Here is a 21,514-nt window from a genome sequence, read left to right on the forward strand (position 1 = left end):
TTAAACTTTCTGCAAATAAAGAAGACATAGATGTACAGTTTATGGTGGGTGAGTTATATCGACACGGCTACGGCGACTTGTCCATTGACTATGCTTTGGCCGAATCTTGGTATTTGAAAGCCGCTATAAAAGGTCATGTCAAGGCTCAATATGAACTAGGCAATCTGTACTTCCTTGAAGACTATAAGGATAAAAGTGTATCTAAAGCCTTCTTTTGGTTTTCAAAAGCTTCGAAACACGGTAATTCTGATGCACAGTACAAAGTTGGTGTATGTTATCTCGAAGGATTTGGCGTTCAAAAAGATTATTATAAAGCACGCGCAGAATTCTTGTTAGCAATCGAAAATGGCAATATGGATGCCTTGCTTTCTATTGGAATGATGTATCAACAAGGATTAGGATTTTCTAGAGACTATAAAGAAGCTCTAAAGTATTATGAAACTGTTGCCAGACTAGGTCATGACGAAGCTTTCGAGTGTATGAAAGATTTACAAGATATTATGCGCAAAGAACAAAACGGCAGTCAGAAAACTATTTTCAAAAGTGGTACGGAGCAATATTTCCATGTAGGCGACTTGATAAATGCACTTCCAGACACGGATAAAATCGGGGAATCTTCCAGTGAGAAAGTCCGTATTATTGAAGAAAGAAGGAGATCTGCCGTGTTCCTTCGCGTTGAAGATCATAGTGTTAAAGTTACGGATGGCAGAGAATATACAACACAGACGACGCTGAATAATGATAGCAAATCCACTGTTTACAGAGAAAAAGAAGCAATATTTTTGCATGTTGAAGAAACGAGTGTCAAAGTGACAGAAGGAAGAAAACAACCACCTGTTTTTATGCACGGAGACGATACAAGTTCAAATGTTTCTGAAAAGAACGAACAGTCTCCCCACTTTTTTCATGTCGATAATACAGAAATTCGTGTAGCTAGTAATAATATGTATGATTTTTTTCTTGCTAATTCCAGAGAAGGAATATACTCAAGGTATAGGTGATTTCAAAGGCTCTTACGCTGCGAATTAAGAAAAAAATACAATGCCAGTTTCAATTTTGCAGCATTTTACCATAATGAGACCAAGTTAGATATTTAAAAGATCAAATACGTTAGTCTATTGTTTCTTAAAGTAGCAAGTGATTAAATTAATGATAGCCAACGAATGCTAATTTTTATCTCGTTTTTGATTTCCAAATACTTTATGAATAAATAAATATGAATAGGAACGCACTCAGTAACTGTCCTTAAAAAAATAGCAACACATCAGATTTTTCGTTGTCTTTATAAAAGCAATGACATAAAATACTAAAAAGTGTGAATCCATGAGCTCGTTTTAAGCCAGGCAATGCAGTACCTATAACTTTTGAAAGCCGAAATTCAGTGGGTTCATATAGTGTTCGTACAACATAAGGGTACGCAGTACCTTAATAAAAGCGCACCCTTACATAAAGAATCCTTATATCGCACATCTACTTCAAATTCTTTTGCACAGAAGACACGTATGTTTTGAGGCACAAGGTGAAAGCTTTCCTGGTTACAAAAAAACAAAAGGTGGGGAATTGTACAGAATTATTCTGTTATAACAACGTGAACAGCATTGCATTCGTAAATTAAAAAAAAAAAAAAGAAAAGGATATCTCTTCTACTATTAAAAAAATGACAGAGGATGTTTGTTTGGTCTGAAATTTTTGTCCGCATTAAAAACCTTGGAAAACCAAGACTAGTTTTCGGGATTCTGATGAAATCTTCTTGCACCATCCATAGCTAAATATCAAATAGGGTGTATTTAAAATCAAAAGGTAATTTTCCCCTATTAAGTCTTTTATCTTTTAAAAATAAAAAGTACTACCGTAGCACAAGCAATGATAAAAATAGGCTTGCGTTTCTGTAAGAAAATAGGAGACCCCAAGGAACAATGAAAGAAAAAAAAAACCCCCCAAACTAGTGTGAGAACACCACACTTAAAACGTATTTTTTGGTTTTTTTTTTTTTTTTTTTTTTTTTTTTTTTTTTTTTTTTTTTTTTTTTTTTTTAATTTACTAGATTGGTAGGTAGTAGTAGTAAGAGAAAGTAACACAACAGTTTACCGTGCTCTTTTAAAAACGGCATTTAGTCTAATTTATACTTTTAAAGCTGTTGTCTAAAAAAAAACAATTATTTACCAGATCAAAGCATTCTTTTGTTTTGTTTACAAATATCAGAGCATAAAAAAAAGGCTTACTGTTTTGGGTTGATCCGACCCATTCGACTGATTTTTTTTTTTTAATGTTCAATGATGCCGGCTGCCGTGAAGCTAATAATTTAAAATGAAAATCAGGGATATTTTTTTTCAGTCGTCATTTTCATCACGTTAAATACTGAATTGAATATAAAAAATAAAATACAACAAACATTTTAAAAATTTAAAATAGAAAGTTACTTTTTACACCTAAATAATAATCTCAGTGGCTAACTATAATATCCAATATTCACGGAAGGAAAAGCTCAATGATTTAAACAAAAATGCATATTACGCAAGTGTTACACCGCATCATATGGCAAAAACTTTAATAAACTTGTTTGCATCTGTATTGTGGCGTTAACTAGATTTTAATAAATTATAGTCATCTAGTCAATACGCACATCTTACTCTATCAAAAAAAAAAAAAATCCCGAAGCTAATTATGGACGCTTTTCAGACTGCCGATAGGGTGATACTAAAGTCATGTTAATCTGGATAAACTTGCAAACCCGAAAAAAAAAAAGTAATGTTTATGATCAACATAAAAAGTTTGGATTTCCAGAACTTCAATAATAGATCTGCATACTAATGAACTATGTTTACTTTTAACCTTAATCAACATTTACGCCGCAACTTAGAGCAAACAGATCGATTCTTTATTTTCCCCTTTTTTTAAGATTCTTTTCTTCCATTTTTTTTTTCTTATATATTTTTTTTCTATTCATTTACAGCCTGCTTTTTTTTTTCCAAACCATGCCCAACAGCGACTGTAAGTAATTAATAGTAACATGTATAATGTACAAGTAAACTAATTGCAGATGTAAACTCTAGGTGATTGTGAAAATTGTAATCCGTCATTAGAGACGTATGTTTACTCGGCGAACAAATATTTTAAAGAAGGGAACCTTAAATGCGCTTACTTCCATTTTATGAACGCGATCGACATATACAATGATAGGGATTCGTATATATGTGTGGGAATAATGCATGAAATGGGTTGGCACGTAACGCAAGATTACATGGAAGCTATTAAGTACTATACTTGTGCTGCCAATCGAGGAGCTCAGGACGCACAATACCGTCTAGGTGTCATCTATTACGATGGAAAACCTGGGGTAAACATCGACTACGGAAAAGCTTTTCTCTGGTTCCAAAAAGCCTCTGAAACAACTACGTTTGTGCCTAAACTTACTTGGCTTGATGGTGCCATACCTAAGAACAAAATGTATAGTCGTGACGAAGCTCAAGCATATCTGGGTCAGATGTACCTCTGTAGTAAAGGTGTAGCAGTTAATCAAAATCTGGCTATGTATTGGTTTAAAAAATCAGCAGAGAAAGAAAATGCTTTTGCTCAATATTGTTTGGCTGCTATGTACTGTAAGGGGTACGGCATACAACCAGATATAAATGTAGCTGTGAATTGGCTTCAAAAGGCAGCGAGTAATAACCATAGTGATTCTCAATATATATTGGGTGTTTATAACTATTTTGGAAGAGATGTTCCCAAGAACAAAAATCGTGCAAGATACTGGTTTAAAAGAGCTGTCGATACTGATGAACACTCAGAAGCTTTGAAATGCATAACCGCTATGGATAGGAATCAACCAGTGAAATTAAATAACAGTGTGTTTTTTGACCATCTAAAAGAATCAATAGCCTCTACCAGTGACGACGATGAATCTGACGATGAAAGTATTTCTGAAAGAAGTATTTCTGTATCAAGTGATTGTGAAACCGAAGAAGATGAAGTTTCTCAACAAGATTCCGCCCAAAACTCATTACAAGAACTTGAATATAAAGCGAAACAAGGTGACTCTGATGCGCAAAACAAACTAGGTGAAGAGTTGCGAGACAATCAGGGAGACAAACGCCAAATGTTTATCTGGTTTTTGGAATCCGCTCGTAAAGGTCATGCTCGTGGTTTATATAACGTGGGAAAGTGTTTTCATGAAGGGATTGGTGTTGAAATGAGCTTTAACCAAGCCTTTTATGCTTTTAAACTTTCTGCAGAAAAAGGAGACATAGATGCACAGTTTATGGTGGCTGAGTTTTATTGTTACGGTTACGGCGACTTGTCCATTGATTATTCTCTGGCTGAATCTTGGTATTTGAAAGCCGCTAACAAAGGCCATGTCAAAGCCCAATATGAACTGGGCAATCTGTACTTCATGGAATACTATACGGATAAAAGTATGTTCAAAGGCTATTATTGGTATTCGAAATCCGCAGATCAGGGAAATTCTGATGCCCAGTACAAAGTTGGTGTGTGTTATGTCGAAGGACTTGGCGTCGAAAAAGATTATTATAAAGCACGCGCGGCATTCTCTTACGCAATAGAAAATCACAATGTTCAAGCCATGATTGCTATGGGAAATTTGTATCAACAAGGATTAGGTGTTACTATAGACTATAAAAAAGCTATAAATTATTACGAAGCTGCTGCGGAAGAGAACAATGGCGCAGCTATCTGGATTATTGACAACCCGAAGGAGATTATGCGGAAAGAACAAAGGGACAGCCAGAAATCCATTTTCAAAAGTGGCACGGAGCAGTTTTTCCATGTAGGCGACTTGATAAATGCACTTCCAGACACGGATAAATTTGGGGCATCTTCCAGTGACAAAGTCCGTATTACTGAAGAAAGAAGGGGATCTGCCGTGTTCCTTCGCGTTGAAGATCATAGTGTTAAAGTTACGGATGGCAGAGAATATGCAACAAAGACGACGCTTAATAATGATAGCAAATTCACTGCTTACAGAGAAAAAGAAGCAATATTTTTGCATGTTGAAGACACGAGTGTCAAAGTAACAGAAGGAAGAAAACAACCACCTGTATTTATGCACGTAGACGATACAAGTTCAAATATTTCCGAAAACAATGAAGAGCCTGCCCACTTTTTTCATGTCGAGAATACTGAAATTCGTGTGACCAAAAACAATGTGCTTGATGGTTTTACTGCTTATTCCAGAGGAGGAATATACTCATGGATTTGGTGATTTCAATAATTATTACGCTGCGAATTAAGGGAAAATACTATGTCCGTTTCAATTTCGCAGCATCCATAATGAGGCCAAGTTAGATACTTAAAAGACCAAATATGTCAGGTTTTTGTTTCTTAAAGTAACAAATTTGATTCAAACAGATATGATACAATAATAAACAAACGTTAATCTTTAATTCCTCTTTCTTTTTTGATTTCCGAATACTTTATGAATAAATCAAATATGTATACGAACGTACTTGATTACTGTCCTTAAAAAAATACCAACACATCAGATTTTTCATTGTCTTTATAAAAGCAATCACACAAAATACTAAAAAGTGTGAATCCATGAGCTCGTTTTAAGCCAGGCAATGCAGTACCTATAACTTTTGAAAGCCGAAATTCAGTGGGTTCATATAGTGTTCGTACAACATAAGGGTACGCAGTACCTTAGTAAAAGCGCACCCTTACATAAAGAATCCTTATATCGCACATCTACTTCGAATTCTTTTTCACAGAAGACACGTATGTTTTGAGGCACAAAGTAAAAGCTTTCCTGGTTACAAAAAAACAAAAGGTGGGGAATTGTACAGAATTATTCTGTTATAACAACGAGAACAGCATTGCATTCGTAAATTAAAAAAAAAAAGAAAAGGATATCTCTTCTACTATTAAAAAAAAATGACAGAGGATGTTTGTTTGGTCTGAAATTTTTGTCCGCATTAAAAACCTTGGATAACCAAGACTAGTTTTCGGGATTCTGATGAAATCTTCTTGCACCATCCATAGCGAAATATCAAATAGGGTGTATTTTAAATTGCACAAGATAATTTTACCCTATTAAGGTTTTTTATCTTTTAAAAATAAAAAGTACTACCGTAGCACTATCACTGATAATATAGGCCTGTGTTTCAGTAAATAATAAGAAAATAGGACATTCCAAGGAACAATCAGAGGAACCCCCCAAGAAAAACTAGTGTGATAACATCACACTTAAAACATACTTTTATTGGGTTTTTTAATTTACTAGATTGGTGGGTAGTAGTAGTATGAGAATATAACATAATAGTTTACCATGCTATTTTAAAAACAGTATTTAGTCTAATTTATACTTTTTAAAGCTGTTGTCTAAAAAAACAATTATTTACCAGATCAAAGCATTTTTTTTTTTTTTGTTCACAAATATCAGAGCATCAAAAAAAAAAAAAGGCGTACTGTTTTAGGTTGATCCCACCCATTCGATTGGTTATTTTTTTTTTAATGTCAAATGATGTCGGGTTGCCGTGGAGCCAACAATGTAAAATGAAAATCTGGGGGATGTTTTTCTTCAATCGCCATTTTCATCACGTTAAATACTGAATTGAATATACAAAAAAAAAACATTTTAAAATTTAAAAAAGAAAGTTACTTTTTACCCCTAAATAAAAATCTCAGTGGCTATAATATCTAATATTTACGGAAGGAAAAGGCTCTTTTAATGATCAATGTTTGAAACTAAAATGCATACCACGCAAGTGTTACACCGCATCTTTTGGCAAAAAACTTTAATAAACCTGTTTGCATATGTGTTGGGGTGTTTATTATCAGCATGCAATTTGCCATACTGAATAAAAATCAATAAACTTAATGAACAAATTCGACAGGGTGATGTTGAAGTAAATTCCAAATTGATAGCTGACTTCAAAACATTGTAGTACAATATCACAATGCAAACCTGAAAAAGAAAAAGTAATGTTTATGATCAACATAAAAAGTTTGGATTTCCAGAACTTCAATAATAGATCTGCATACTAATGAACTTTGTGTACTGTTAACCTTAATCAACATTTACGCCGTAACTTAGAGCAAACAGAACTATTCTTTATTTTCCCCTTTTTTTAAGATTCTTTTCTTCCATTTTTTTTTTTTTCTTATATATTTTTTTTCTATTCATTTACAGCCTGCTTTTTTTTTCCAAACCATGCCCAACAGCGACTGTAAGTAATTAATAGTAACATGTATAATGTACAAGTAAACTAATTGCAGATGTAAACTCTAGGTGATTGTGAAAATTGTAATCCGTCATTAGAGACGTATGTTTACTCGGCGAACAAATATTTTAAAGAAGGGAACCTTGGATGCGCTTACTTCCATTTTACGAACGCGATCGACAAATACAATGATAGGGATTCGTATATATGTGTGGGAATAATGCATGAAATGGGTTGGCACGTAAAGCAAGATTACATGGAAGCTATTAAGTACTATACTTGTGCTGCCAATCAAGGAGCTCAGGACGCACAATATCGTCTAGGTCTCATCTATTACATCGGAAAACGTGGGGTAAACATCAACTACGGAAAAGCTTTTTCCTGGTTCCAGAAAGCCTCTGAAACAACTGCTTTTGTGCCTAAACTTACTTGGCTTGATGGTGCTATACCTAAGAAGCAAATGTATACTCGTGACAAAGCTCAATTATGTCTGGGTCGGATGTACGCCTGTGGTGATGGTGTAGCAGTCAATCAGGATACGGCTGTGTATTGGTTTAAAAAATCAGCAGAAAAAGAAAATGCTTCGGCTCAATATTTTTTGGCTGCTATGTACTGTAAGGGATGCGGCACACAACCAGATATAAATTTAGCTGTGAATTGGCTTCAAAAGGCAGCGAGTAACAACAATACTGATTCTCAATATATATTGGGTGTTTATTACTATTTTGGAAGAGATGTTACCAAGAGCAACGATCGTGCAAGATACTGGTTCAAAAGAGCTGTCGATACTGATGGACACTCAGAAGCTTTGAAATGCATAACCGCTATGGATAGGAATCAACCAGTGAAATTAGTAGACATTGTGTTTTTTAAAGATCTAAAAGAATCAATAGCCTCTACCAGTGACGACGATGAATCTGATGATGAAAGCTCTTCTGAAAGAAGTGTTTCTGCATCAAGTGATTGTGAAACCGAAGAAGATGAAGTTTCTCAACAAGATTTCACCCAAAGCACATTAAAAGAACTTGAATATAAAGCGAAACAAGGTAACTCTCATGCCCAAAACAAACTAGGTGAAGAGTTGCGAGACAATCAGGGAGACAAACGCCAAATGTTTATCTGGTTTATGGAATCCGCTCGTAAAGGTCATGCTCGTGGTTTATATAACGTGGGAAAGTGTTTTCATGAAGGGACTGGTGTTGAAATGGAACCTAACCAAGCCTTGTATGCTTTTAAACTTTCTGCAAATAAAGGAGACATAGATGCACAGTTTATGGTGGGTGAGTTTTATCGACACGGCTACGGCGACTTGTCCATTGACTATGCTTTGGCCGAATCTTGGTATTTGAAAGCCGCTAACAATGGTCATGACAAGGCTCAATACGAACTAGGTAATCTGTACTTCCTCGAAGACTTTAAGGGTACCAGTGTATCTAAAGCCCTTATTTGGTTTTCAGAAGCTGCGGAAATTGGTAACTCTGATGCGCAGTACAAACTTGGTGTATGTTTTGTCGAAGGATTTGGCGTCCAAAAAAATTATAAAAGAGCCCGCGCAAAGTTCTTGTTAGCAATCGAAAATGGCAATATGGATGCCTTGCTTTCTATTGGAATGATGTACCAACAAGGATTAGGCATTCCTAGAGACTATAAAGAAGCTCTAAAGTATTATGAAGCTGCTGCCGAAAAGGGCTATGACAAAGCTTTCTTGAGTATCAAAAATCTAAAGGATATTATGCGCAAAGAACAAAGTGACAGTCAGAAATCCGTTTTCAAAAGTGGTACGGAGCAATTTTTTCATGTAGGCGAATTGATAAATGCACTTCCAGACACGGATAAGATTGGGGCATCTTCCAGTGACAAAGTCCGTATTATTGAAGAAAGAGAATCTGCCGTGTTTCTTCATGTTGAAGATCATGGTGTTAAAGTTACGGAAGACAGAAGATATGCAACCAACGCTATATTTAATAACGATAGAGGATCTACTGTTTACAGAAAGGAAGAAGAATCAGCAAAGTTTTTGCATGTTGACGACACGAGTATCAAAATAGCAGAAGCAAAAAAACAATCAGCTGTATTTATGCACGTAGAAGATACAAGTTCAAAGGTTTCTGGAAAGAATGGAGAGCCTGCCCACTTTTTTCATGTCGAGAATACAGAAATTCGTGTGACCAAAAACAATATGTTTGGTGGTTTTGCTGCTAATCCCAAAAGAGGAGTATACTCAAGGTATAAGTGATTTCAATAATTATTACGCTGCGAATTAAGGAAAAATACTATGTCCGTTTCAACTTTGCAGCATCCATAATGAGGCCAAGTTAGATACTTAAAAGACCAAATATGTCAGGTTTTTGTTTCTTAAAGTAGCAAATTTGATTCAAACAGATACGATACAATCATAAACAAACGTTAATCTTTAATTTGTCTTTCTTTTTTGATTTCCGAATACTTTATGAATAAATCAAATATGTATACGAACGTACTTGATTACTGTCCTTAAAAAAATAGCAACACATCAGATTTTTCGTTGTCTTTATAAAAGCAATGACATAAAATACTAAAAAGTGTAAATCCATGAGCTCGTTTTAAGCCAGGCAATGCAGTACCTATAACTTTTGAAAGCCGAAATTCAGTGGGTTCATAAAGTGTTCGTACAGCATAAGGGTACGCAGTACCTTAATAAAAGCGCACCCTTACATAAAGAATCCTTCTATCGCACATCTACTTCAAATTCTTTTTCACAGAAGACATGTATGTTTTGAGGCACAAGGTGAAAGCTTTCCTGGTTACAAAAAAAAAAGGGTAGGGGAGTTGTACAGAATTATCCTGTTATAACAACGAGAACAGCATTGCATTCGTAAATTAAAAAAAAGAAAAGGATATCTCTTCTAATATTAAAAAAAAATGACAGAGGGTGCTTGTTTGGTCTGAAATTTTTGTCCGCATTAAAAAACCTTGGATACCCCAACTAAAGTTTTTTTTGGATTCTGATGAAATCTTCTTGCACCATCCATAGCGAAATATCAAATAGGGTGTATTTTAAATTGCACAAGGTAATTTTCCCCTATTAAGGCTTTTATCTTTTAAAAATAAAAAGTACTACCGTAGCACAATCACTGATGAAATATAGGCTTGTGTTTCTATAAGAAAATAGGACATCCCAGGGAACAATTAGAGAAACCTCCCCCAAAAAAAACTAGTGTGAGAACACCACATTTAAAACATACTTTTTTGGGTTTTTTAATTGACTAGATTGGTGGTTAATAAGTATGAGAAAGTAACACAATAGTTTACCGTGCTATTTATAAAAAATGGTATTTGGTCTTAATTTATACTTTTTAAAGCTGTTGTCTAAACAATTATTTACGAGATCAACGCCATTTTGTTTACTCAAATAGCAAAGCCAAAAAAAGAAAAATGCTTACTGTTTTAGGTTGATCCGGGTCTTCTTTTTGTATATATAACGTCAAATGATACAGGCTGACGTGGGTGTTTTATATTTGAGAAAAAAAAGCCAAGTTTCTTGTTGTTGTTGTTTGATAATTGTAAATCTATAAACAATGCTGCAAATAATCTTGTATCACAATCAGAGATCATCCTACGCAGCTGTATCACTTTCTTCTTCATCCAGAAAGAATAACTGGAAATTTTTTTAAAAAAAAAAAAAAAAAATGGTGTCATCGGGATACACACGTTGAAAATACGCTTTGTATGACGACCCTCATTTTAACAGTAAATATGGGTTAATTATTTCCAAAATAGCAACAAAGAAATCTATACCTGTAGTTGCTATTAAAAAAAACATGTAATACAATTATTTCTGCAAAATATACATGCAATTTAACAAAAATAGAGAGCCCTTACTTTTTTTTTTTATTTATCTGGTAAAAAAAAAAAAGAGTCTAGATGTGTATGTGTGGGGGAAGAAACCTCGAGTGCGCCTTTTTTTTTGTAAGCAGAAAGAGAAAGCATGATTTGTATTAGACATCATATTTTGATTTGCATTATCAATTTTCTTTATACTACCATCGTGCATGGAGTAAACTGTTTATCCGGTTTTGCCTACCGATTAAAAAAAGAAAAGTGACATGAAAATCCATAAACATACGATTTTTTGTTATTTATTTTTTTACTTGCTTGTGATATTTATTCAAGACTGATTGTTGCATAGTAACATAAGGCTATATGCATGAGCTTCTTGGATTGAAAAAAAATAACAAATACTTTTTTTTTGGGAGGTAACCAACTTTTTTTTTTGTTATTTATTATTCTAATGAAAGTGGGAGAGCCCAAAAAAAAAGAAAAAAAAAAAGAAGAGGATGTAGATAATACAAAAAAAAAATAACTGTTAAATAAATATGAAATGAAAGCACAAAATGGGGGAGGGAGGGGGGGAATTAAGCAAAGATAAGAGTGGAAATAAACACTGCAATGGGTAAAATAACAGAGACACGAAGCGCGGTTCCGGCGTTGGCATCCGAGATAGCAGCCACGGCTGAACTGGGAGCGGTAGTGGGTGCAGCGGCAGGAATCACTGCTGCAACAGAAGAAGAAGTGGCAGCAGGAAGAATGGAAGAGGAAACAGCAGAAGCGTTTACAGGTAATGTCACATTGGTTTCCTTATAAGAGGATACACCAGCACATTGACCTACAGTGACAACTTTGTATGCAGCCTATCAACAAAAAAAAAAATTGTAAGTATACATACTCGCCCCAATAAAAAAAATTTACCTGAAGAATGGGCAAGTTCTTGATGGCAGCTTGTACAGTCACCAACATAATATCATGCTCTAAAGAAAGACCACCAGTAGAAGAAGTATTTGCTTCGCCAGCCCATTCAGTAAAGTTACCATCAATCCATTCAGATTTAAAGCCAGGAACTTTTTCAGCAAGCTATAAAAAAGATAAGGGCAGGTTAATATGTATGCGAGATAGAGGTGTGGGGGCTTTTTTTTTTTTGATTTACCATCCAATCATTTGTATCATGATCCCAAATTACGGCTATCAAACAAAACAAAGAGTGAGTAACACAAATAGTGGCAAAAATTAATTTAAGATAACTTACAAGTGAAACCAAGAGCTGTTCCGATATCTCTAACACGATCATCGATATCACCATAAGGCTATTATATATAAAAAAAGAAGTTCAGTACAAATATACACACACACAGAAAAAGGGTTGGATTCCTTTTTAGAAATAAAGTAAACGTACAGGTCTGAATAAACGAGGGGAAACACCAGTAATTTCTTTAATGGCTAATTCAGTCCATTTCAGTTCAGCAACGATTTGTTCATTGGTGAGTGTAGTCATATAGCTGTGAGTCCAAGTATGAATAGCAATCTCATGACCTTCGTCAAATGCACGCTTTACAGTAGCGGGATATTTACGCACGTTGGATCCAATCATGAAGAGGGTTGCCTTTTGGTTCGTTGTCTTTAAGAAGTCATACAACATGGGAGAGACATCCGATGGTCCATCATCGTAAGTAAGACCCCATTGACCTTTAGGACAATCACCGATACTTGAGCCCATACATCCGGATTTAGCCCAATCGCAGTAATTATCAGTGCCACTGGTACTAGGTCCTATTATTAAAGAATAACGTTTAGTTTTTTTTTTTTTGACAACAAAAAATCAAATGTTCTCATCAGATATATATTTTTTTTTACCATCATCGCCATTGCTTTTCAAGATGGGTGCATTTGTGATATTTGCGTTTTTGATGAGCTCCATCCATTCAGGTTTAGGAACAGGCTTTGCGCCATCGGCAGGATAAGTTGAGGTGGTAGTGGTTGCAACGGTAGTACTATTTTGTGCCTGGATCACAGAGATCAATGTGAAGGCAGTAGCGATAGAAGCGATCAATCTCATGACAATAAAAAAAGATGAATAAAAAAAAAAAGGGTGTGAGAGTGTAAAGAAGTGTGAGAGAGAAGAAGAAGAAAAAAATAATAAGGAAGATGAGTTTATATAGCCCAAAAAAAAAAAAAAAAAAAAAGGTCAGGGGGGATGCTGTTGTTGCGACGGAATTAAGGGGCGAAAAAAAAAAAGGTATCGTTAAAGAAGTAGGTACACAAAGTTACTGAAAACGACAGAATTGACATCTAAAAATAATACGGCTTTGTTATTAATAATCTTAATATTTTTTTTTTTGTGGTTACCCATTATTATTATTGATATATACTTTTTATTTTTTCCTTTTTGGAGTGATGCTCCTTGTGTGTACCTGTTTTATTGTTTTTGTGTGTGTATTTTTGTTTATTTATGAATGCTACATTATACATTAGAATAAACAATCTGTGTATTCTATTTTTACGCCCAAACAGACCTCTCTATACATTTTCATAAACAGTGTAGTTACCAGGAATAGCTTTTTTCCTGTATCACCTAAACCCGAGTTAAAAAAAAAAAAAAAAGATAACAAAATGTTTTTTTTTTACACCATTGACATTGATAATCTCCAGATGTAAACTGGGGTGAATTAAATATTTCATTAGTCATTCGAACCAATGCTCACGTGGGGTCTCTCAACTTTTTTTAAACAATAAGTTATCAGGGGCTATATTGTTCATCTATACATCTTGGCGAAGTCATTTTGTAAAACCGTACAACTCATGTTGTTGTGATACGCACACTATTTTTTTTTTTTTTTTTTAAAGGGATGTACCACTTGCAGAAATCAACTAATATTTTCACACACACGGAATATAAGAACCTTTTTTTTTTTTTTTTAAATCGCAAATCTAATTTTGACGTGGCTTTTTAGTGCGAGGTGAGTACAAGTGAGGCTCTGCATGTCAAGACGTGATCGATTTTTTTTTTTTATAGATGGATACTCAAAATATTTGGATCATGATTATCATGGAAAAATGAATAGAGATATATATAACAGCTGTCAACTTTTTTTTTTTTTTTTTTTTTTGGTTGATTATAAAACATGTAAGGTACACCTTACATTCAATGTAGAAGTTAAGGTATGCAGGGTGTTTGAGTTGTTGCGAAACAATAACAAACTGAAGTGAGTGACATCATCTCGGTACTGTTTTCCTTTTTACTTTTCGGTTGTTATCAAGGGCCAATTGAAAATATGTACAATTAAATAGAATGTTACGGTTAAAATATATAAAGAAGGGAAGGATTTCATTTATTTATTTTGATTTTAACCTGTATCAAAATGAGGAGAATTAAGGGTACAACAACAACAACAAAAAAAAAAAAGAGAGAGAGAGAGAGAGAGAGGAAAATAAGTTTATACAGGTATTCAGGTGTTTGGGTGTTCAGGTGATTCAGGTATATATAAGGTGTATATAGGGTATATATATATATAATAATAATAATATATCTATTATTGGGTTTAGACCCTAGGAATGAAATTTGAATAATTTACATTCATTGCGGTTGCTGCAGCAACTGTAGCCACCGCCGACGCTGCCGACGCTGCCGATGGATGGTAACTAGAGGAAGACCAGCTGAGAACAGAGTGACTGTAATATGCTTTTTTACTTGTCTTATCCACCATGAAATGATCAGCGGATCTTTTATTCATTCTTCTGGAGGGTGGTGTTGAAATAAAAAGGGCTCTTGCCGTGAGTTGTGACATCCAATGTTGACATTGAGAAGTCCATGAAAAGAACTGGACGTGATGAACACAAGTTCGGTATTGCAAGGCTGATAAAAATTCCATTTCCATAATGTTTAACTCGTGCAAGGGGACACTTGATACTTCAGACCATGTCTTATAGAGGATATAGTTAGTTAAATGATTGGGGGGTTGATATATATAAAAAAAGATCTTTACCTTGTTCGTAAAGGTATTGTCGTCTAAAAACTTGTTGGCTAGGATAAGGGCCGTAGTGAAGAGTCTGACTTCTGATCCCATAGAGCCTCGTATGGATGGATAGGCGAATCGTAATCTATAAATGTAAAATAAGGCGACAAGGATACATGAGCTTGATATCTGTGTCGCCTTGATGATATTCTGACAAAATGTTCTAAAGAGATTTAAACGATCCGTTGTCATAAATGGTGTTCCAGTCCATATCTTTGGGACCAAATGAGCTACAAATTCCGATAATTGAATTGTATTTGTACAAGTGAGAATGGAGGATGGCATGATTTAATAAAAAAAATAAAAGAGGGAGAGAGAGAGAGAGAGAAACAAATGATTAAAAAAAAAAAAAAAGAATTGAAATCATTTAAATATGTTCATGATAATATGCATTTAAGCTTAATGTTGCTATTGTTGTTATTGTTGTTATGTGAGTTGCAATATTCCGAATTCGATTCCCCTTTCCCTCCCTTTTCCGTCATTTTAACCCTACTCTCTCCCCCCACTAACTGAGTTTACATATTTTCATTCTTGGGGAGTGAAAAAAAAAAAAAAAAAATTCTCAAGAAAAAAAAAAAAAGGGCGGGCTTTTTTTTTATTATTATTATTATTTCCTCCCAACCATGAGTAATGTCGACATTGTCCATGCTGTACTAAAGAAATATCATTCTTTACCAAAGGGTGGTAAACCTATTCAACACGAGACAAAGGCAGAGTGGACTGTATTAGCGTCTATTGTCATGGGTAAAGCCCCAGTCTATCTTTTTTTTTTTTTTTGTGTCAGCTATATCTGACCTTGTCTTTTTTTTTTTTGTAGTCAATGACAAGGGAGAAATTCAAGTCATATCCATCGGGTAATTGGGGGGAGGAGGAGGAGGAAATAAAATCATTTTTTATATATGTATGTGTGTATATTCATTTTTTAATATATGCAGAACTGGACTTAAATGTCTGCCTTTTAGTAAACTTTGCAAGACGGGTGATGTATTAAATGATTGTCATGCAGAAGTGATAGCGCGTAGAGGATTTATAAAGTATGCAAAAAAAAAAAATTGGGGGGAGATCTCTCTCTATCACTGTCTCTCTGTAAAATGTATTATTAAATTTTCATCCTAGATATTTACTAGCACAAGCTAAAATCGCAACTTTAAACTCGAAACCATTTTATTACAAGGACAAGGTTCTTTTACAAGATCCAGCTTATACTTTTCACATGTACATTAGTCAATCGCCCTGTAAGATCTCATTATAAAAAAAAAAAAGAAAGGCAATAGTGACTAAACATAGAATATATGATAGGTGGAGATGCTTCCATGACTGCCCTAGCTCAGGTCCAAACACCGGAATCTTTATCAAATTTTGAATCCGGCTCTCATAAACGCAAATTACAGACCACAGTAGAGCCATTTTTAACCCATAACATTTATGCAAATAAAAAACAAAAAATGATGAATGGTGGACAGTTATTTCAAAGAGGCAGATTTAAATTTGATGAAATTGGTATTTTAAGAACTAAACCAGGTCAGTAAGCAAATATGACATACACATTTTGAAAAAGGAATGATTATTTTACTAGTTTTTTTTTTTTTATTTATTTATGAAAGGCCGTCTTGATTCCGAACCTACACTTTGTATGTCATGCAGGTAAATACTTTAAATACATTTCTCTCTCTCTTTCTCTTTTTTAACCTTTTTTTTTACGTGCAGTGATAAATTAGCAAGGTGGAATGTCTTGGGTCTACAATCGGCTTTACTCTCAGGTCTGTTTAATCCGGTCTATCTGGAATCCATCATCGTAGGTGATCTGTTTGACAAGGAGGCTTTGGAACGAGCTTTATATAAAAGACTGTATAAAATCAAGGGTAAAGAATTAAAGATTGCTTCATGTGAAGATCGTTTGGCTAATAAGAAAGAGAGAGATTAGATGAACTGTCTTTACCATTTCGATTGAATGAACCACGCATAGAGAGTACGGATATTCCATTTGAAAGCTCCAAGAGCCATTTAGAATCAACGGGTAAATACAGCAAGATCATCTCAAGTGCAACCAGTCTATTGTGGGTGACGGCTAACAACAACAACAATAATAATAAAGCGGAAGTGTTTGTGAATGGCCGAAAGCAAGGTGCACCAAAAGGAAAAGCGACCAATGAAAAGACAAGGCCATCAATCAGTAAGAAAAGCTTATGGAGCGAATTCAAAGCGATCCTTGGACAAGAAGAGATGAAGACATATGGTGCATTTAAGGAGTCACAATTGAAATATCAAGAGGCCAAGACATGTTTATTGGAAAGAGTGTTTGATGCTTGGGTTCAAACACCCAAAGAGTATGAAGAGTTTACATAAAAAAAAAAGTGTTGTTGTTTGTTTATCATCATGCTTTTAATAAATTTTTTTTTTTTTTTTTAATATCCACCCCTTAAAACGTATTCATCCTCCCCCCCTTTTTTTTTTATTATTTACTTTACCCGCCTTTTTCTCCTTATTGCATCTCTCTCTCTCTTTTTTTTTTTACTCCTTGAACTTTATACAACAAAATTACCCTTTCTCTCTCTTTTTTTTTTTCTTCTTCTTTTCTCTCTCTCTCATTTCCCCCCACTGAAATAAAACCATCTAAATCCATTCCATTCGTTACACATCAATTATGGATAACAATTTAGACTTGGAAGGTCAGACCGCTCCTGAATCTACGCGAGGTCTTTTTGACTTCCCAGAGGTAAACAAAGAGAGAGAGAGAGAGATCCTTACCCTTTATATTATTAACACCTAAAATAGAACTCCAAAAGATCTGATTGGATTGAAAAGAAAAGACGACCTGCCTCCTCTGATATGCGTACAAGTAAAACCTACAGCAAGGGACAACGTGGTCTCCACACCGTCAATGAAGAAGACTACTACTATCAACAACAACAACAACAAAGCTTTGGACATCAACAACAACAGCGTGAATCTATCACTCCTTTATATCAAAGAAAGCAACGTTCCTCCGTCACCCATTTTAATAATTTTCCCCCTTTGATTAAATCAGAGGATGAACCTAGATCCAGAGCAGATGTACTTGCTGAAACAGAAGCTAAATTAAGTGGAGGTCGTTATGAGACAAATCACACACGTACACAAGACAAACAAAATCGTAGATTATCCGAACCCAATCAATACGTAAGTCAACATGATGCACGAAAGCGTATGTCCTTTCAACAACAACAACAACAATTGGATGATTTTGATCTAAAGAGAAATTCATCTCGTCAACAACAACAAGATTGGAGAACAACAACATCTTCAAGACCTCATTCAACCGTAGGCGTCGTCAATAATCATCGTTTTTCTACTGGATCTACTAGTTTTGAAAGCACTAGCGTCACGACGACCAATAATAATAATAACAATCAGAGAAAACCGTTGTTTGCTTCTCATCTCCCTTTTTCCTCTGTTGTACCTCATTTGAAATCCAATGTGCTCGTGAGTGGTCTGTTACGTGTTAATAAACGAAATCGTTCCGACGCCTATGTGTTTTGTGAAGATATCAATGCGGATATTTATATTTGTGGTTCACGTGATCGTAATCGAGCTTTAGAGGGGGACCATGTGGCCATCAAATTAATCGAGGTAGAACAAGTCATGTTGGAGAAACGAGAAAAGGAAGAAGCAAAATTAGCTAGAAATAATGGGTTGCGCGTTGATCGTAAACCAGATGAAGAAGATGAAAAGGAGATCATTTTTGGTGGTGAAGAAGATGTCGATTGTGTTACACCAAAGCATTGTGGTGTCGTCGTGGCTATCCTGGATCGTGCGCAGAAACAAGTTTTCTCTGGGTATAAAATTAAAGTTTTTTTTTGTTTTTTTTTTTGTTTTTTTAACTTTCTTTTATTATTTAAAAGCACGCTGGGTCTCACTCGTCCAAGTAACAAGAGGTCAAGAAATGGTGTAGAGGATGGACAACGCGATAGTTCGGTACCACGTATCATTTGGTTTAAACCTACAGATAAACGTGTCCCTTTGATTGCCATCCCTGTTGAACAAGCTCCTTCTGGATTCATTGAAAATTGTGACGCATTTGAGAACAGGCTCTTTTTGGTAAGGCTTCTTTTTTTCTGTCCAATGACAAATCATTTTTTTTTTTTAACATCTATTATTTTAAAAAAAAAAAAAAGGGATCCATCAAAAGATGGCCAATCACCTCTTTGCATCCATTTGGTGTGCTTGAAAATGAATTGGGTCCAGTCAGAGACACACGAGTTCAATTACGAGCGATCCTAGCCGATAATAATTTCACTACCCAGGTTTACCCTGAATCTTTTCTTCGTCAGCTCCCTACGAATTTACTCAACCCGGAGTCCATCCAACGCGAGATCCAATCCAAACTCCGTCGTGATCTACGACGATCCATTCAACCCATCACGATGTTGGATGACGCGGGTGGCTTTTTAGAGAACGCCTTGTCTGTCACTTCGGTCAAAGAAGAAGGGACATTTGAGGTGGGATTGCATGTGGCGGATATTACGGCTTTTGTAGGTGCTGATTCCCCTTTAGATAAAGAGGCGAGGTCTCGTGGTATCGATGTCTATCAAACCATGTCAGAAAGTGTCCCCTTATGGCCCGATCAACTTCGACATGAATGTACGGATTTCGTACCGGGTCAAGATCGATTGGCTTTCTCTGTTATTTGGACTATTCGTAATACGGGAGATATTGTAGATACCTGGTATGGAAAGACAGTGATCAAGTAAGTTTTTTATTCCAAAAAAAAAAAAAAAAGACGCAATTGTTGTTTTTAACATCCCCCCGTAAAGTTCGAAGGCAGTTTTAACACGACAAGAAATTCAAGCCATGCTTGATTACAGTCAAGGCAATAGTGAAACAGATACTGAACACGATGCCACAATTTTATCCGATATTCAAACCCTGTACTCCATCTCTCAACTGATCCATGAAAACCAAAGTCAACATGCTTTATCCATCACGCGTCCCCATCTCGATATTCAATTTGGAGAGAACACCACCCCAATTCATATTTCAGCACACACACAATTGGAATCCGAACAAATCCTACGTGAATTCCAAATCTTGGCCAACACCCAAGTAGCTCAAAAGATCTGCAGTCATTTCCCAGACCACGCACTTTTAAGAAACCAAGCCGCACCCAACGAACGTAAGTTACGCGGTCTGACGCGATACCTGGACAGTCTGGGTTATCAGATTCGACCCGAAACATCGGGCAGTTTACAACATTCCATTGACGCCATCGATAACCTCGAAGCCAAGGCCGTGATCGCTACCTTGGTCATGAAGGCCATGAGTCAAGAGAAATACTTTTGCACAGGTGTCTTTGATATCAGTCGATACCATCATTATTCATTAGCTGTCCCACTCTATACCCATTTCACATGTCCTACCAAACGTTATGCCGATGTCTTGGTCCATCGTCAATTGGAAGCCGCTCTCAATGGTTCCTCGTTTTTCTTTATGGAACCCGAGACCGTTCAAAAGACCGCTCAACATTGTAACGTCAAAGCCAGAGCAGCTGAAAACGCTGATGAACAGACACAACATATGTTCTCATCGTATTATCTGGCGGATAATTCGGGTCTCACCACCAGTCGTATCGAAGACGCCATTGTCGTGGGTGTACAAGAAGATGCCTTTGATGTCATCGTACCTCATTTGGGTCTCGAAAGAAGAATTCATACCACCAATTTACCTCTCAAGTCACATACATTTAAACCTACCGAGAATGTGCTTCATTTAATCTGGGTACAAGGTGAAGCAACCGTTGATGCCGGTGTGGAGACCCATCTTTCCTATTCTTCTTCTGAGGAGGAGGAGGAGGATGTAATTTTAGTCGATGTAGAATGTGATGAGGATGAGGATGTGGTGGAACAAGTCAATCGACTCTCGATTAAACCATCCATGCCTTTAGTGACAAAGGTAGAAGAAGAAGAAGAGATGGTAAAGAAGAATCGTAGAAGATCTACCTCTATTCGTGCTATTCAGGGTGAAGATGCTTGTATCACACAAAAGGAATGTACCTTTCCAAATGAAGGAAGACAGCTGATAAGACCCTTTGATTTTGTCAAGGTCGTTATTACGGCAGATCCCATTCGAAGTCCTCCTTTGATCAGAGTTTTGGCTGCCAACCCATTTATTACTACCCATCATCCCATAAATTAAATTAAAATACGCACACACAATGAGTGTATGTGTGTGTGTGTCTGGAAAAATAGTTAAAAAAATAAATAAATTATATAGGTTTTTTTTTTTTTTTTTTTTTTTTTTTTTCAAACGTAATTTTTTAGAATCACATGATGGTCTTACACGTCCTGATGGACATGCCATATCGTCTTAAGTTCATAGGATGTTTGCTTCACTGTCTGAAATTGCTTTGGGGAGGGTGTTTTTTTGCCAAGTGTTTCTATTTTAAGTAAAGTCCCAAACATGATGAGACATGAAACAATTTAAATCATTCTGACATAAGCTCTTGTTTATCAGTCTACAAATAAAAAGCTGGGTTCA

At 35.6% G+C, this 21,514-nt stretch overlaps 5 protein-coding genes across 5 annotated transcripts; 3 read left to right on the forward strand and 2 right to left on the reverse strand.

Annotated features, from left to right (window-relative positions):
• Nucleotides 1-4,717: 4,717 nt before the first annotated feature.
• Nucleotides 4,718-5,218, forward strand: EV154DRAFT_476191 (uncharacterized protein; the record flags this gene model as incomplete). Its single annotated transcript, XM_051598016.1, has 1 exon — nt 4,718-5,218. One exon carries the CDS (start codon nt 4,718-4,720, stop codon nt 5,216-5,218), a length of 501 nt encoding a protein of 166 aa, XP_051462959.1.
• Nucleotides 5,219-11,395: 6,177 nt separating this feature from the next.
• Nucleotides 11,396-12,977, reverse strand: EV154DRAFT_491382 (uncharacterized protein). Its single transcript, XM_051599545.1, has 6 exons — nt 12,843-12,977; nt 12,385-12,758; nt 12,238-12,295; nt 12,139-12,173; nt 11,904-12,065; nt 11,396-11,845 (listed from the first exon to the last, which is right to left on the reverse strand). The coding sequence occupies exons 1-6, from the start codon at nt 12,904-12,906 to the stop codon at nt 11,570-11,572; spliced, it is 969 nt and encodes a 322-aa protein (XP_051462960.1). The 5' UTR covers nt 12,907-12,977; the 3' UTR covers nt 11,396-11,569.
• Nucleotides 12,978-14,315: 1,338 nt separating this feature from the next.
• Nucleotides 14,316-15,354, reverse strand: EV154DRAFT_491395 (cyclin-domain-containing protein). Its single transcript, XM_051599546.1, has 2 exons — nt 14,972-15,354; nt 14,316-14,908 (listed from the first exon to the last, which is right to left on the reverse strand). The coding sequence occupies exons 1-2, from the start codon at nt 15,284-15,286 to the stop codon at nt 14,528-14,530; spliced, it is 696 nt and encodes a 231-aa protein (XP_051462961.1). The 5' UTR covers nt 15,287-15,354; the 3' UTR covers nt 14,316-14,527.
• Nucleotides 15,355-15,585: 231 nt separating this feature from the next.
• Nucleotides 15,586-17,427, forward strand: EV154DRAFT_491396 (adenosine deaminase/editase). The gene is made up of 8 exons (XM_051599547.1): nt 15,586-15,745; nt 15,819-15,855; nt 15,937-16,035; nt 16,118-16,236; nt 16,301-16,522; nt 16,606-16,645; nt 16,709-16,863; nt 16,926-17,427. The coding sequence occupies exons 1-8, from the start codon at nt 15,625-15,627 to the stop codon at nt 17,345-17,347; spliced, it is 1,215 nt and encodes a 404-aa protein (XP_051462962.1). The 5' UTR covers nt 15,586-15,624; the 3' UTR covers nt 17,348-17,427.
• Nucleotides 17,428-17,468: 41 nt separating this feature from the next.
• Nucleotides 17,469-21,172, forward strand: EV154DRAFT_455723 (uncharacterized protein; the record flags this gene model as incomplete). The annotated part of the gene is made up of 6 exons (XM_051597348.1): nt 17,469-17,717; nt 17,777-18,816; nt 18,883-19,078; nt 19,156-19,727; nt 19,795-20,755; nt 20,960-21,172. Exons 1-6 carry the CDS (start codon nt 17,646-17,648, stop codon nt 21,170-21,172), a joined length of 3,054 nt encoding a protein of 1,017 aa, XP_051462963.1. The 5' UTR covers nt 17,469-17,645.
• Between the last annotated feature and the right edge of the window lie 342 nt (nt 21,173-21,514).

This window comes from Mucor mucedo (assembly GCF_025094135.1).
Source record: "Mucor mucedo strain NRRL 3635 chromosome Unknown EV154scaffold_4, whole genome shotgun sequence".
Classification (NCBI taxonomy): Eukaryota; Fungi; Mucoromycota; class Mucoromycetes; order Mucorales; family Mucoraceae; genus Mucor; species Mucor mucedo.